The 16772-nt window shown below is 49.0% G+C and overlaps 1 protein-coding gene across 1 annotated transcript in view; it reads left to right on the forward strand.

Moving 5' to 3' along the window:
* The window catches only part of PRIM1 (DNA primase subunit 1), a 74494-nt gene extending 59514 nt beyond the window's left edge, over positions 1-14980 (forward strand). The window contains 3 exon segments of the mRNA XM_030196684.1: positions 10030-10121; positions 10597-10695; positions 14316-14980. Coding sequence (XP_030052544.1) covers positions 10030-10121; positions 10597-10695; positions 14316-14335 — 211 coding nt within the window. The 3' untranslated portion in view covers positions 14336-14980.
* Positions 14981-16772: the final 1792 nt, after the last annotated feature.

A 16772-nucleotide genomic window follows, 5' to 3' on the forward strand; every position in this document is an offset into this window, starting at 1 on the left:
TCACTGATGGGTGACGTCCACGGCAGCCCCTCCAATCGGAAACTTCACTAGCAAAGTCCTTTGCTAGCCCTCGCGCGCCCGCGCGCACCGCGCATGCGCGGCCGTCTTCCCGCCCGAAACCGGCTCGAGCCGGCCAGTCTTCTTTTGTCCGCACTCGGTACGGTCGTGTTTTCGCCGTGTCGAGCCCCGGAAAGTCGACCTCGCGCGTCCAATTCGTTTGAACGTGTTTTTTTCCTTCGGGAAAGCTTTGTCCTAGTCGGGAAGTGCTCCGGAAACCCCCCGCCGGGTTTCGTGTAAATCCTCCCCGTACTTCCAGCTTTTTTGCCCCGGTAAGTTTTCTTTCGTCGTCGGGGTAGGCCTTTTTTCGGCCTCGGTCGAGAATTTTTCTCCCTCTAAATTTGGTGCTTCGAATTTCGCCATTTCGGCTTTTGATTTCGCCGGCGTGATTTTTCCGCCCATGACATCGAAGCCTTCCAGCGGCTTCAAGAAGTGCACCCAGTGCGCCCGGGTTATCTCGCTCACTGATCGACACTCGTCGTGTCTTCAGTGTCTGGGGGCCGAGCACCGCCCTCAGAACTGCAGTCTGTGTTCCCTGCTTCAAAGGCGGACTCAGGTAGCGAGACTAGCCCAGTGGAACGTGTTGTTCTCGGGCTCTTCGTCGGCATCGGCACCGGGATCTTCGAGTGCATCGACGTCGTCAGCGTCCAGACCATCTTCCTCGGCCGCCCCTGCATCGAGTACATCGAGGCATCGGGCCTCTGCATCGGCGCCGAGACATCGGATAGCTGCATCGACGTCGGTGGTACCAGGACCTCGTCTGCTGATGTCGTCGGACGGTGGTGCATCGGGTGGAGTGCAGGTGAGGGCTGTCCATTCCCCTGCTGGTGGCGGTGAGCCCTCGGGTGGGTCTCCGCCTACCCTGAGGGCTCCTGCGGTACAGCCCCCCCGAGATCGACCTTCTTCAGTCTCGGCCCCGAGGAAGCGACGGGTGGATTCGACGTCCTCCTCGTCGGTGCCGGGGAGCTCCGGTGACATGCTTCGGAAGAAATCGAAGAAGCATCGACACCGGTCTCCTCCCCGTGTCGGCACCGAGAGCTCTGGGTCGCCGAGGGATTCGGCACCCAGCAGGCATCGGCACCGAGCGGACCGCTCACCCTCTGTTCAGGAGGTGTCGATGCGCTCCGCTCTGGACAGCCCGGAACAGCCTCCACGCCCGGAACAGGTACTGACGTCGACGCCTGCATCGACCTCTCAGCCTTTCTCTGCAGCCGCTCTAAACGAGAGCCTCCGGGCCGTTCTCCCAGAGATTCTGGGAGAGCTGTTGCGCCCTACCCCTCCGGTACCGGCGGTGCTTGCGCCACCGGTACCGTCGAGCGTGGCGCCGGCTGGCCCATCGCCCAGGTTGAGGTCCCCGACGTCGGTACCGCGTGCGGTACCGACCGCGGCCACCTCCCAGGAAGGCTCCCCGACTACGTCGGCGGAGGGAGCTTCGCCGATGCGGGCGAGGGAGTCTACCTCTCGACGCCCCCATCGTGGACAGGGTTCCACGGAGTCGAGCAGGGCGAGGTTGCAGACACAGGTCCGTGAACTTGTGTCTGACACCGAGGGTGAGGCCTCGTGGGAGGAAGAGGAAGATCCCAGATATTTCTCTGACGAGGAGTCTGGGGGTCTTCCGTCTGATCCCACTCCCTCTCCTGAGAGACAGCTTTCTCCTCCCGAGAGTCTGTCTTTTGCCTCCTTTGTCCGGGAGATGTCTACGGCCATCCCCTTCCCGGTGGTTGTGGAGGACGAGCCCAGGGCTGAAATGTTTGAGCTCCTGGACTATCCTTCTCCACCTAAGGAAGCGTCCACTGTTCCCTTGCACCATGTCCTGAAGAAGACATTGCTTGCGAACTGGACCAAACCATTAACTAATCCCCACATTCCCAAGAAGATCGAGTCCCAGTACCGGATCCATGGGGACCCAGAGCTGATGCGCACTCAGTTGCCTCATGACTCTGGAGTTGTGGATTTGGCCCTAAAGAAGGCTAAGAGTTCTAGGGAACATGCTTCGGCGCCCCCGGGCAAGGACGCTAGAACCTTAGACTCCTTTGGGAGGAAGGCCTACCATTCCTCTATGCTCGTGTCCAAGATCCAGTCTTACCAGCTCTACACGAGCATACACATGCGGAATAATGTGCGGCAGTTGGCGGGCTTGGTTGATGCTCTTCCCCCTGTGCAAGCCAAGCCTTTTCAGGAGGTGGTCAGGCAGCTGAAGGCGTGCAGAAAATTCCTGGCCAGAGGAGTTTATGACACTTTTGATGTTGCGTCCAGGGCCGCTGCTCAAGGTGTGGTGATGCGCAGGCTCTCATGGCTGCGTGCCGCCGACCTGGAGAATAGAGTCCAGCAGCGGATTACGGACTTGCCTTGCCGTGCGGATAACATTTTTGGCGAAAAAGTCGAGCAGGTGGTAGAGTCTCTCCACCAGCGGGACACCGCATTCGACAAGTTCGCCCGCCGGCAGCCTTCAGCTTCTACCTCTACAGGTAGACGATTTTTCGGGGGAAGGAAGACTGTTCCCTATACTTCTGGCAAGCGTAGGTACAATCCTCCTTCCCGACAGCCTGCGGCCCAGGCTAAGCCCCAGCGCGCTCGCTCTCGTCAGCAGCGTGCGAATCAGCAAGGCCCCGCGGCTCCCCAGCAAAAGCAAGGGACGAACTTTTGACTGGCTCCAGCAGAGCATAGCCGACATCCAAGTGTCAGTGCCGGGCGACCTGCCTGTCGGAGGGAGGTTGAAAGCTTTTCACCAAAGGTGGCCTCTTATAACCTCCGATCAGTGGGTTCTCCAAATAGTCCGGCAAGGATACACCCTCAATTTGGCCTCTCAACCTCCAAATTGTCCACCGGGAGCTCAGTCCTACAGCTTCCAGCACAAGCAGGTACTTGCAGAGGAACTCTCCGCCCTTCTCAGCGCCAATGCGGTCGAGCCCGTGCCATCCGGGCAAGAAGGGCTGGGGTTCTATTCCAGGTACTTCCTTGTGGAAAAGAAAACAGGGGGGATGCGTCCCATCCTAGACCTAAGGGCCCTGAACAAATATCTCGTAAAAGAAAAGTTCAGGATGCTTTCCCTGGGCACCCTTCTCCCCATGATTCAGCAAAACGATTGGCTATGCTCTCTGGACTTGAAGGATGCCTACACACACATCCCGATACTGCCAGCTCACAGACAGTATCTGCGATTTCAGCTGGGCGCACGCCACTTCCAGTACTGTGTGCTACCCTTTGGGCTCGCCTCTGCGCCCAGGGTGTTCACAAAGTGCCTAGCTGTGGTAGCAGCGGCGCTTCGCAGGCTGGGGGTGCACGTGTTCCCATATCTCGACGATTGGCTGGTGAAGAACACATCCGAGGCAGGAGCCCTGCAGTCCATGCAGATGACTGTTCGCCTCCTGGAGCTACTGGGGTTTGTGATAAATTACCCAAAGTCCCATCTTCTCCCAGTGCAGAAACTCGAATTCATCGGAGCCCTGCTGGATTCTCGGACGGCTCGCGCCTATCTCCCAGAGGCGAGGGCCAACAACTTGTTGTCCCTCGTCTCGCGGGTGCGAGCGTCCCAGCAGATCACAGCTCGGCAGATGTTGAGATTGCTGGGCCACATGGCTTCCACAGTTCATGTGACTCCCATGGCCCGCCTTCACATGAGATCTGCTCAATGGACCCTAGCCTCCCAGTGGTATCAGGCCGCCGGGGGTCTAGAGGACGTGATCCACCTGTCCACGAGTTTTCTCGAATCCCTGTATTGGTGGACGATTTGCTCCAATTTGACTCTGGGACGTCCCTTCCAAATTCCTCAGCCTCAAAAAGTGCTGACCACGGATGCGTCTCTCCTGGGATGGGGAGCTCATGTCGATGGGCTTCACACCCAAGGAAGGTGGTCCCTCCAAGAAAGCGATCTACAGATCAATCTTCTGGAGTTGCGAGCGATCTGGAACGCTCTGAAGGCTTTCAGAGATCGGCTGTCCCACCAAATTATCCAAATTCAGACAGACAATCAGGTTGCCATGTACTATGTCAACAAGCAGGGGGGCACCGGATCTCGCCCCCTGTGTCAGGAAGCCGTCAGCATGTGGCTCTGGGCTCGCCGTCAAGGCATGGTGCTCCAAGCCACATATCTGGCAGGCGTAAACAACAGTCTGGCCGACAGGTTGAGCAGGATTATGCAACCTCACGAGTGGTCGCTCAATTCCCGTGTGGTGCGACAGATCTTCCAGGCGTGGGGCACCCCCCTGGTGGATCTCTTCGCATCTCAAGTGAACCACAAGGTCCCTCAGTTCTGTTCCAGGCTTCAGGCCCACGGCAGACTGGCGTCGGATGCCTTCCTCCTGGATTGGGGGGAAGGTCTGCTGTATGCTTATCCTCCCATTCCTCTGGTGGGGAAGACTTTGTTGAAACTCAAGCAAGACCGAGGCACCATGATTCTGATTGCTCCCTTTTGGCCGCGTCAGATCTGGTTCCCTCTTCTTCTGGAGTTATCCTCCGAAGAACCGTGGAGATTGGAGTGTTTTCCGACCCTCATCACGCAGGACGAAGGGGCTCTGCTGCATCCCAACCTCCAGTCCCTGGCTCTCACGGCCTGGATGTTGAGGGCGTAGACTTTGCCTCTTTGGGTCTGCCAGAGGGTGTCTCCCGCATCTTGCTTGCTTCCAGGAAAGACTCCACTAAGAGAAGTTACTTCTTTCATTGGAGGAGGTTTGCCGTCTGGTGTGACAGCAAGGCCCTAGATCCTCGCTCTTGTCCTACACAGACCCTGCTTGAATACCTTCTCCACTTGTCTGAGTCTGGTCTGAAGACCAACTCCGTAAGGGTTCACCTTAGTGCAATCAGTGCATACCATTACCAAGTGGAAGGTAAGCCGATCTCAGGACAGCCTTTAGTTGTTCGCTTCATGAGAGGTTTGCTTTTGTCAAAGCCCCCTGTCAAGCCTCCTACAGTGTCATGGGATCTCAATGTCGTTCTCACCCAGCTGATGAAACCTCCTTTCGAGCCACTGAATTCCTGCCATCCGAAGTACTTGACCTGGAAGGTCATTTTCTTGGTGGCAGTTACCTCGGCTCGTAGAGTCAGTGAGCTTCAGGCCCTGGTAGCCCAGGCCCCTTACACCAAATTTCATCACAACAGAGTAGTCCTCCGCACTCACCCTAAGTTTCTGCCAAAGGTTGTGTCGGAGTTCCATCTGAACCAGTCAATTGTCTTGCCAACATTCTTTCCCCGTCCTCATTCCTGCCCTGCTGAACGTCAGCTGCACACATTGGACTGCAAGAGAGCATTGGCCTTCTATCTGGAGCGGACACAGCCCCACAGACAGTCCGCCCAATTGTTTGTTTCTTTTGATCCCAACAAGAGGGGAGTGGCTGTAGGGAAACGCACCATATCCAATTGGCTAGCAGATTGCATTTCCTTCACTTACGCCCAGGCTGGGCTGGCTCTTGAGGGTCATGTCACGGCTCATAATGTTAGAGCCATGGCAGCGTCGGTAGCCCACTTGAAGTCAGCCACCATGGAGGAAATTTGCAAAGCTGCGACGTGGTCATCTGTCCACACATTCACATCTCATTACTGCCTGCAGCAGGATACCCGACGTGACAGTCGGTTCGGGCAGTCAGTTCTTCAGAACCTGTTTGGGCTTTAGGATCCAACTCCACCCCCCGAGGGCCCTGTTTGTTCTGTTCCAGGCTACACTCTCAGTTAGTTGGTAAATTTTTTAGGTCAATCTCAGTTATGTCCTCGCCGTTGCGAGGCCCAATTGACCAATGTTGTTGTTTTGAGTGAGCCTGGGGGCTAGGGATACCCCATCAGTGAGAACAAGCAGCCTGCTTGTCCTCGGAGAAAGCGAATGCTACATACCTGTAGAAGGTATTCTCCGAGGACAGCAGGCTGATTGTTCTCACAAACCCGCCCGCCTCCCCTTTGGAGTTGTGTCTTCCCTTGAAGTGTATTGTCTTGCTACATACTGGACTGGCCGGCTCGAGCCGGTTTCGGGCGGGAAGACGGCCGCGCATGCGCGGTGCGCGCGGGCGCGCGAGGGCTAGCAAAGGACTTTGCTAGTGAAGTTTCCGATTGGAGGGGCTGCCGTGGATGTCACCCATCAGTGAGAACAATCAGCCTGCTGTCCTCGGAGAATACCTTCTACAGGTATGTAGCATTCGCTTTGTCAGGGCACAGACCGTATAAGTCTGCCCAGCACTAGCCCCGCCTCCCCGCACGGGCTCTACTACTACTACTCAACATTTCCAAGGCGCTACCAGACTCACGCAGCGCTATACTGCCACCCAATCTCGGCTAGGCTTCTGAGGATCCCTTCCTTCTGAACAGGATTCCTTTATGTTTATCCCACGCATGTTTGAATTCCGTTACCGTTTTCATCTCCACCACCGCCCTCGGGAGGGCATTCCAAGTATCCACCACTCTCCGTGAAAAAATACTTCCTGACATTTTTCCTGAGTCTGCTCCCCTTCAATCTCCTTTCATGTCCTCTCGTTCTACCTCCTTCCCATCTCCGGAAAAGGTTCGTTTGCGGATTTATACCTTTCAAGTATTTGAACGTCTGTATCTTATCACCCCTGTTTCTCCTTTCTTCCAGGGTATACATGTTCAGGTCCGCAAGTCTCTCTTCATACGTCTTGTAATGTAAATCCCATACCATTCTCGTAGCTTTTCTCTGCACCGCTTCTATTTTTTTACATCCTTCGCAAGATACGGCCTCCAAAACTGAACACAATACTCCAGGTGGGGCCTCACCAACGACTTATACAGGGGCATTAAAACTTCTTTTCTTCTGCTGGTTACACCTCTCTCTATACAGCCTAGCAACCTTCTAGCTACAGCCACCGCCTTGTCATACTGTTTCGTCACCTTCAGATCCTCAGATAGTATCACCCCAAGATCCCATTCCCGTCCGTACCTATCAGACTCTCACCACCTAACACATACTTATCCCGTAGATTTCTACTCCCTAAATGCATCACTTTGCATTTCTTCGCATTGAATTTTAATTGCCAAACCTTAGTCCATTCTTCTAGCTTTCGCAGATCCTTTTTCATGTTTTCCACTCCCTCCTGAATGTCCATTCTGTTATAAATTTTAGTATCATCCGCAAAAAGGCAAACTTTACCTTCTAATCCTTCGGCAATGTCACTCACAAATATATTGAACAGAACGGGCCCCAGCACCGATCCCTGAGGCACTCCACTACTCACCTTTCCCTCATCTGAGCAAATTCCATTCACCACCACCTTCTGGCATCTGTCCGTCAACCAGTTCCTAATCCAGTTCACCACTTTGGGTCCTATCTTCAGCCCATCTAGTTTATTCAATAGCCTCCTGTGGGGAACCGTGTCAAAAGCTTTGCTGAAATCCCTGATTCAATTGTCCGGTCACCCAGTCAAAGAATTCAATGAGATTCATTTGGCACGATTTCCCTTTGGTAAAACCATGTTGTCTCGGATCTTGCAACTTGTTGGTTTCTAGGAAATTCTCTATCCTTTCCTTCAGCATCGCTTCCATTACTTTTCCAATAACCGAAGTGAGGCTTACCAGCCTGTAGTTTCCAGCTTCTTCCCTATCACCACTTTTGTGAAGAGGAACCACATCCGCCATTCTCCATTCCCACGGAACCTCTCCCTTCTCTAAGGATTTATTAAACACATCTTTAATAGGACCCGCCAGAACCTCTCTGAGCTCCTTCAGTATCCTGGGGTGGATCCCGACCGGTCCCACGGCTTTGTCCACCTTTAGATTTTGAAGTTGTTCATACACACTCTCTTCCGTGAACGGTGCTATATCCACTCTATTTTCACATGTATTTTTGTCAGTCAATCGCGGTCCTTCTCCAGGATTTTCTTCTGTGAAAACAGAACAAAAGTATCTATTTAGCAAATTTACTTTTTCTTCATCATTTTCTACATAGCGGTTTGCAGCATCTTTCAGTCTCACAATTTCCTTTTTATTCTTTCTCCTTTCACTAATATACCTGAAGAAATTTTTGTCACCTCTCCTTACCTTTCTAGCCATTTGTTCTTCCGCTCGCGCTTTCGCCAGACGAATCTCTCTCTTTTGCGTCTTTCAGTTTTATCCGGTATTCCTCTCCGTGTTCCTCTCCTTGTGTTTTTCTGTACTTCAGGAACGCTAACTCTTTAGCCTTTATTTTTGTAAAATGGAGAATACACGTATATATTTTAATTCCATCCAAACCATGAACACTTGAAATCTCTACATGGTGTAAATAGTAGCTTTCTGAATCAGTGTGTTATATATGTTTGTAATCTACATGTGTAAATGCAACTATATCCATAGATTTGTGTTTTAAATAAAGACCTTTGTTGATTTTGTAACAATTACATAGTAATTTAGTATCGTAGTAGGTGACAGCAGATAGACCTGCATGGTCCATCCAGTCTGCCCAATAAGTTGGAATAAAATAATGCATATTACTTATCTGGGGCCGAACTGTTCTGAATGAGTGGGTGTTATCCCCTCTTACCAACAGATGGAAGTCGAGAAAACCTCTCTTTCCAGTTAACTTGCCAGTATACCTGCTGTTGCTCAGTGGAAAGTTCCAGTATTTTTTTTCTACCTCTAGCAGAGGGTAGGTCATTCAGGCTGGTGCTCCTGGTCCCTGGCCTAGCTTTGAGCTCTGCAGGCTATGGCTACACAGCTTGCTAGAGCCTAACAGCTGCTCTCAGGTTCCTAGTCCCTGGAACTCGGAGGGAGGGAGGGGGGCGCCCCTGGCACATACTCTCAATCTCACACACACACTCTTCTCTCACTCAGACACACTCGCACCCAGTCTCACTCTCTCTCTCTGTCACACACACACACTAGCACATTCACTCTCTCTCTCACACACACTCTCTCTCTCAAACATACACACTCCGAGGAAAACCTTGGTAGCGCCCATTTCATTTCTTCCAGAAACGGGCATTTTTTACACTCGGAGGGACCCTGAAACTCGGAGGGGGGGATCCTGAAGCTCGGTGGGAGTGGACAACCGTGGAACTCGGAGGGAGGGAGGGAGGGAGGGGACGACCCGGGAACTCGGAGGGAGGGAGAGGGGGACGACCCTGGAACTTGGAGGGAAGGGGGGCGACCCTGGAACACACTCTCAATCTCACACACACACACTGTCTCTCTCACAGACACACTCGCACCCAGTCTCACTCACTCTCGTCTCACTCACTTTCTGTCACACACATACACACACTCATAGTCACTCTCACACACACACTCTCAAACATACACACTCCGAGGAAAACCTTGCTAGCGCCTGTTTCATTTCTTCCAGAAACCGGCCTTTTTTTTTTTACTAGTGTTTATATATTTTTTGTAAAACAATGATATTTATTACTCATTATTTATTATTTTAGTTGTACCCCTGACACATCCCAAGGGTGAAATGTGGCCACATTGGGTTTTTAATAAAGGATTACATCTTCCAAATTAATTTCTACATTAACAAAAACTCAAGTTCTGTTCAGAGGAATCAGGTTGCGTTTCTTCACAGGAGATAACTACTGCAGCAGAGTAAAGGCATGTTTAGGACTTCTAGGGAGGGCAATATTAGAAAAAGGGTTGGAAGTTTTGAGTAAAAGACATGGGTGGTGGGGGGGGGGGGGTGTGGAACTGATGTTGAGCTGAGTGGGAATTTATAGGCTCATATACCCAATATAGAAGAACTGTAACAGAGTAATAGGATGGTTTAGTCTTTATTATCATTTACTGTGTTACACTATGTCATGAGTTGTGTCTGGTAGTTTTGCGATGGATGTTAAGTATTGTTTTCAGTTGGAGTGGGGCTTAGTTAAATGTTCAGCTCCTCAGTAGATATAGATATCTAGCACCTAACCATTATGTATTATCAATTTCCTCTTTTTCTTTTCTTTATTATTTAAGTGAAGTGGGCAAGAATTAGTTGCAGTACATAGAGATTAAGAAAATTGATGGGCTTGGCCTTTAAATAGTGCAGTTTTTTTTCATGACTTTCTGCTGCTTTTTCAGCTCTATCTGCCATGAGTTAGATTCTATGGGCAAAAAAGAAGAGGAGGATGGTCAAAATGAAGAAGAGACTGAAGCCAAGCGCCGGACTCGAGGTACCTGATATAGAATGAGTGTTCTCATACCAGTGGCTTAAGTGAAAAGAGTTTCATGCTGTCTTTTGCACAAGGTGGTACAGGTGCTGTAGTAACCCCCACTAACTTGCACTACGTTACAAGGAATATGTGAAACAAGAAGTTGTTAAATGAAAGTGGTCCAAGGCGTACTCTCCTCATAATATGTGTCAGCTCATGCATTCTGATGACGAACCTCCATAGTTTTGTCCAAAATCTTTAATCTGGACATATGTTGGTTGAACTTGATGTAATCTGCCTTAAACTTAGTCAACATGGCGTGCTGTGGATCCGCTTTGTGTGTAAACATTTGTCTATAAATTGAATTTAAAAACACACAAGAACTCTTGAATTCATTGAGTGGATTGATCTATTTTGTGACGCCTCACCTCTGTGTTTTTCTTCCATTTCATTTGCACTGCATGTGTGTAGCTGTTGCCCTTATTTTTGGTTTCAGATTACAAGAAGACCAGCCTAGCACCATATGTGAAGGTCTTTGAGCAGTTCCTAGAGAAAATGGAGCAGTCCCGCAAGGGAGAACTCCTCAACCAAAGTGGTGAGTCATCCAGGATAGAAGGTTGGGTGTCACTCTTACGCAATGGCTGGCAGTGCTGTCAAAACTCCATTGATAGAATATTCTTAAAAAGTTTTGCCAGGCCACCAGCATTCCCACTGAGCAGCTTCAAGTTGCATGAGAGGCCGCCTCCTTCATTCCTGCTATGATATTGGCTTTCTGTCATGAGGGACAGGCATGATATTGTAGAGCCATGCTGACAAAAGACTCATACACAGCTAGAAGCTGCTTAGCAGGATTGTTACCAGGCACTGTGATACTCCTAGAGTTGATGACTACCCTTGAGAGCATATTTGTGTTGTTGCAGATTTTACCTGTTCCTTCTCACCACCCCCCTCCCAACCAAAATAAAATAGCTTTCATATATGTGGGACTCTCCTGTCCTACTTTATTTTAATTTGATTTGTGTCTTCTAGACCAGAAGGAGGTGTGGGGTGGGGGGGGGGGCAGGCTTCTAAAACTGGACTAGGAACTCATGGGATCTCTATCAACAGATCAGATACTGGGTTGGGGAAGGGGCAGACAGCCCTAGTAAAACCTGCTCCAAAAAGGAAACCCCATAGAGGTCTTCAACCCTATTGCTTGATTTGGGGTTCTAGCAGACAAGGTGAGAAGGGATTCATGGCTGTGGTCTTCACCCACAGTCTGTGTATTGGTTTAGTACCGTTATTATTGTCAAACATTTTATTATAAGGAAAAAAACAGCTTACAAATAAATTAGTAATACACAATATACACAATAGCCACAAATAACCATTCAAACTAGAGAGTTGCAGGGGGACAGAAATCTAGCCTGTCCCTGCCCATCCCCGTGGGAATCCAACCAGTCCCTGCTGCAAGTAATCTCCTTCATCCCAGCTCCTGGCCCGCCCAGCCCTTGCTATCAAAATTCTAGGAAAAAGTAGCATAAATCATTTTCTTCTGTACTCTTCTATGACAGCAGATGTACAGATTTACATGACCCAAAGCAGTCCAAAACAAAGTCAGAAACAACACAGTTTATACCTAATTGTTCAACCACCCTTAGGATTCATCTTTGGGTTTACAAAACAAATCCGTGTGCATGTAAGGCCTGGATAAATGAATTAAAGCAAAATGTAAAGCAAATGAGTGGAGGAGTAGCCTAGTGGTTAGTGCAGTGGACTTTGATCCTGGGGAACTGAGTTCGATTCCCACTGCAGCTCCTTGTGACTCTGGGCAAGTCACTTAAACCTTCATTGCCCCTGGTACAAAATAAGTACCTGAATATATGTAAACTGCTTTGAATATAGTTGCGAAAACCTCAGAAAGGCAGTATATCAAGTCCCATCTCCTCTTTCCCTTAATATGTAATACTTGGTAGCAATAATGAAACAGTGCTAAAATATTCACATAGTAAGCAGCCTAAAGCAACAGATTTATTTTCCACTGGTCATAATTAACTTTGTATAAACTTGGGCCCTCATGATCAAAAGCAAACACCGGCGCTAGAGGCTGTTAGCGCCATACTGGAACCGGCGTTTGCTACCGCCCCATGATTAGAGCCCTCGAGCTCCCTTATATGGTCTGTAGCCCCGCCCAGCGCATCCCAGGATGCACTGGGCAGGGCGCCGCCATTTTGCGGCGGCATCAACCCAAGGAACAGGAGGGAGGCAGGCTTTCTCCCTCCTCCAACTAAGGTAGGGGGGCCGTGAGGGGGTTGTCTTTTACGCTGGACCACCAGGGATTGATCCGACAACGCTTGGGGGGAGGGGAGTTGGGGTGGGCTGGAGGTCCACCGGACCTCCAGCCCCCCCCCCCCCCCGTTGCTCGCTGGGTGGGAGGGGGGTTGGCCGGCAGCCACTAGACCACCAGGGACCATTTTCTGGGGGTTTGGGGGGCTGGAGACCCACCGGATCTCCAGCCCTCCCTGAACCTAGGGTGGGGTGGGATCGTCGGGGGGACCGGAGGTCCGCCGGACCTCCGGCCTCCGTTGCTCGGGGCAGGGGTAGTCAGGGCCTGGTGGTCCCATGGACCTCCAGCCCCTGTGACAGGTTTGGGCTTTTGACAGCCCAGACCTGTCAAACAAGTGTGGGAGGATTGTGCTGAGTGCATGCTCAGGCACAATTAGCCCGCACTTCTACCCCATGATCAGAGATAATTGCGCTGCTTAAATTTGCATGCATTATCTCTGATCATTGGTGCGGTAATGCCCCGCGCTGTTCCAGCGCTATTTTAGAGCGCTGTTTGGAACAGCGCTGGGCTTTTGATCATCTGCCCATTGGTGACTAATAGTGTGCTGAGCTGGACAATATTGGCACATTTAAACTGGACAGAACTTCTGCATGAAGAAAGCCCTTCCTTCATTATTCAATATCTCTCTGTGAAATAGTAGTAATAAAAGAAATGCAAGTGCGTTTTTATAATATACCACTGCAATCCACAAAAAGGAGCAAATTCCCACATACCATCTGCTTCTTTTAACGTAGGCACAGGAAAAAAAAAAGATTTTAAATGGTCCCAGGTTTCAACCTAATTCATGTTTAATGTGGGATATAAATGTAATAAGTAAATAGATAGATAGAAACTTTGAATGTTGAGCACTTGATTCTCATAACATGATGTCTGTTTTAGTGACCCATTACCAACAGAAAAAAATCTCTGCACGAATATAACAGTTCTAGGGTGTCCTTTTAACCAGCTCTTCCAAATGACCACTGATAACTTTTCATAAGTATAGTAGTAATTTGTTTATAAATTGTAATTTCGTTATTATACTTCCTCTGTGTACATCCGTACACTGCACAAGTCGATATGTTTGAAAATATAAGTGAAATTAAATAAAAATGCTACCAACAATAAAGAGCAACGTGGATGCAGCAGCTCATAGGTTTGTTTGCTTTATTTTGAGTGTTGGCAATGACGGCTGTGCGAGGAAGAGGAAACAGACCAACCTAACTGGCTTCAACTTCCTCCCACCCACACACAACATCATCCATCCACCTCTCCTCCAGGCCTGGATGCCCTCCCTGCACATACCTCAGATCACCCTGGTGGTCTAGTGGCTTGCTGAGACTTCAAGCAGAGGCCTCGCGAGGCCGCTGCTTGAAGTCTCAACGGCCATTTTAAACAAGCAGCGGAAGCAAGAGGATCAGTGGCAGCAGGCAGGAAAGCGTGGGGACCTTTCCTGCCCCGAAGTAAGCCACTAAATCACCAGGGTGATCTGAGGTATGTGCAGGGAGGGAAAGCAAAGCTCCGTTAGTTTTACAGTTCTGTCCTGGAAGGGATTCCCACTGTCCCTGTTCCTGTGCAGCTCTCTGGTTGAAACCTCACTTTCCCTTCCCGTCTCAATCCCCTCAAATCAGCTTCAACCACCAACGGTGATCAGAAGGCTTTGGTTCTTATGACCCTCTGAGCTTATAATAAATACTTGGATAAAGTGTGCCCCTGCCCTTTGGATAACATTCTGATATAACTACTCACTTTTACATATATAACCTGTTCTATATCATAATTGGAACCTTTATTCAACTTTTTGATCCAATCTTATAAGTTATCTATCTTGTCATACTAGCAGGTTAGAGTAACTGCTGTTTACTTAGCAATTATATTTGAATAATGGTTACATATTTTTTTTATTTTAGACTTGCAGAAAGATTTCTGAAGGACTCAGGCATAGAAACTTTATTGATGCATGCATCCAAAAGTCAGCAGTTAACGAGGAGCGAGGACCTGTGGTATTTTCATTCTTAATCTGCAAACTCGGAGGAAGAAAAAGTCCTTGCTTAAAATTAATTTGTTGTATTTTATTTTTGATATTACAAGTGATCACTTGGCACAGCGTGTGAGTTAAACATACAAAGAACAGTTCAGTCAGTGAGACACTTAAGTCACAATGTCTTGCTCATATTCTGCTAGCAAGGTCAGGGTTTCTCACATCTGTCCCTGCTTAATTATGAATTCTGAAAATGCTGTGCTGGAGAATGAAGTCTTCTACATACTGCTCTCTGCTCTAATCCAGAGGAAGTGTTCCTGGTGTTGATGTAGAGTGTAAAAATCAAATGGATAAACTAAAATTAACCAGTCGACTTTAGCAAGTAAAGTGATCATATCATTCTCCCTCCGCCATCTGAAATTGTTCTGCCCCAGGGCTTATCCTCTATCCCTGGTATTGTATATAGATGTCCCTCAACCAAAGTGGATCATTTCTTCATAATGTCTTTGAAAATATGCCGCTGCCTGGATTCATCAAGATTTTCTCCAACTTGTGAAATTTAGTATAAGAAAATATTAAAAGGATTTGGATTCATGTATTGTTTCCCATCGTAACTGGATGAGCATGGGTCTCTAAGTAGCAAATGGAGCATCCTTTGGAAGATTCTCGTAATTCTATGCATTTGCTGTCAGATATTAATTGTTCTCAGCTGATACAAACAAAACTTCCAGTTTGGACGTGCTAATAGCAGTGAGTTATACAAGCCTCTATAGGAAGTTAATCATTCAGTAAATAATGGAAGCACTAGCTACAGTTGTAGGAAAATGTCTCTATAGAATTTGTCTTTGGTTGTTAGTATTGCCAGCTTGGTTTTTTTTTAATCATTTGCATGCTGCGGATGATGTGAGTTTGCCTACCTTACTGAAAACCAATGTGGCTACCAATTTGAACTTCAGATTGCATGTAACTATGAAATTAACCATCCCAGAGGCAAAAAAAACAAACAAACCTGAACTGAAAATAAATTGTTCTTGTCAGTATTTGATCTTATTGAAATTATAATATATATTACTATAATATAGCTGTAGCATTATGAGGAAGCGTGTGGTGCAGAGTCTCAACAGCCAACAGCAGAGGTGAAAGTAAACAAAACGCTTTATTTGTATTCAAAAGAATGTTAAATCCTGTTCCCTTCACAGGCTTGATAAATTTAAGAAATAGTTCCTTGGAATTCAGTTATTCCTCAGCGACCCTCCAGACCGGTCAAGACGCGTGGGTTATGTCCTCCTACCAGCAGAGGGAGACTGAGAAAACACTAAGCTTTTGAAGCCTGTATATATAACCTGTGCAGAACCTCCACTAGCCAGTATTTTCTCAGTCTCAGCAGAGGTAGCAGTTGACAGCCTGTGCAGTCTCCAATAATCTGGTGAGGTAGTTTGTCATTGGGTCGTAGGATTTTTTCCTTCCAAACTTTATTCTGTTGCAGTACCCTGTACGTGTGTGTAAAAAAAAAAAAAAAAAAGTGCTTTGGGGCCCTGGGTCTGGTGGGGCCCAGTTTTTTCCCCCTGGGGTGTTACACCTATGTTTGGGTCCCTCCCCCTGTTGGCTTGGCAGCTTTGTGCCTCGGCTGCTTTCTCAGTATTGTAGCCTTGAGTGCCTTACAATTTCCAGATGCCAGAATTAGAGTACTGTGCCTTTAAGGTCAGTTATTCTATTTCATTTTGCTTGCCAGCTTTGTGCCTCGGCTGCTTTCTCAGTATTGTAGCCTTGAGTGCCTTACAATTTCCAGATGCCAGAATTAGAGTACTGTGCCTTTAAGGTCAGTTATTCTATTTCGTTTTGCTTGGCAGCTTTGTGCCTCGGCTGCTTTCTCAGTATTGTAGCCTTGAGTGCCTTACAATTTCCAGCTGCCAGAGTTGGAGTACTGTGCCTTTAAGGGCATTTATTTCTTTATTTTCAGCGGACCGAACGGGGGTTTCGATTCCTTGCTGGAACGAGAGAGCAGCGCTTTCCTCAGTGCTTTTGCAGTGTGAGTGAGTTTTTGGTTTGGCGTGTTTGCGGAACAGCTTTTCCCTTCCCTCGTGGTTTATGGTGGCCCAGCTCCTCCGATGTCGCGCGTGCTCGTGGCGAGGGGTAGAGGCGCCGGGTGCTCACTGTAGCTTTACGGTGCACCTATAAAGGTGGCTGCGGCACCCCCCGACTTGACCGCGGAGGGATCGATGGTGTCGGGAGTCTCCGGGTCAGCGGGAGCGTAGGCAGGGCCGCTGTCAGCGGGAACAGTGTCGGCGGGAACAGCCGCCATCTTGAGTCTGACGCGGCCCGTGGAGCCAGCTGTTTTTGGGCCTGCGGCCTCCGTTTTTGGCACAAAAGGGCCTAATGACGGTCC

The sequence above is a fragment of the Microcaecilia unicolor genome, chromosome 3 (assembly GCF_901765095.1).
Source record: "Microcaecilia unicolor chromosome 3, aMicUni1.1, whole genome shotgun sequence".
Classification (NCBI taxonomy): Eukaryota; Metazoa; Chordata; class Amphibia; order Gymnophiona; family Siphonopidae; genus Microcaecilia; species Microcaecilia unicolor.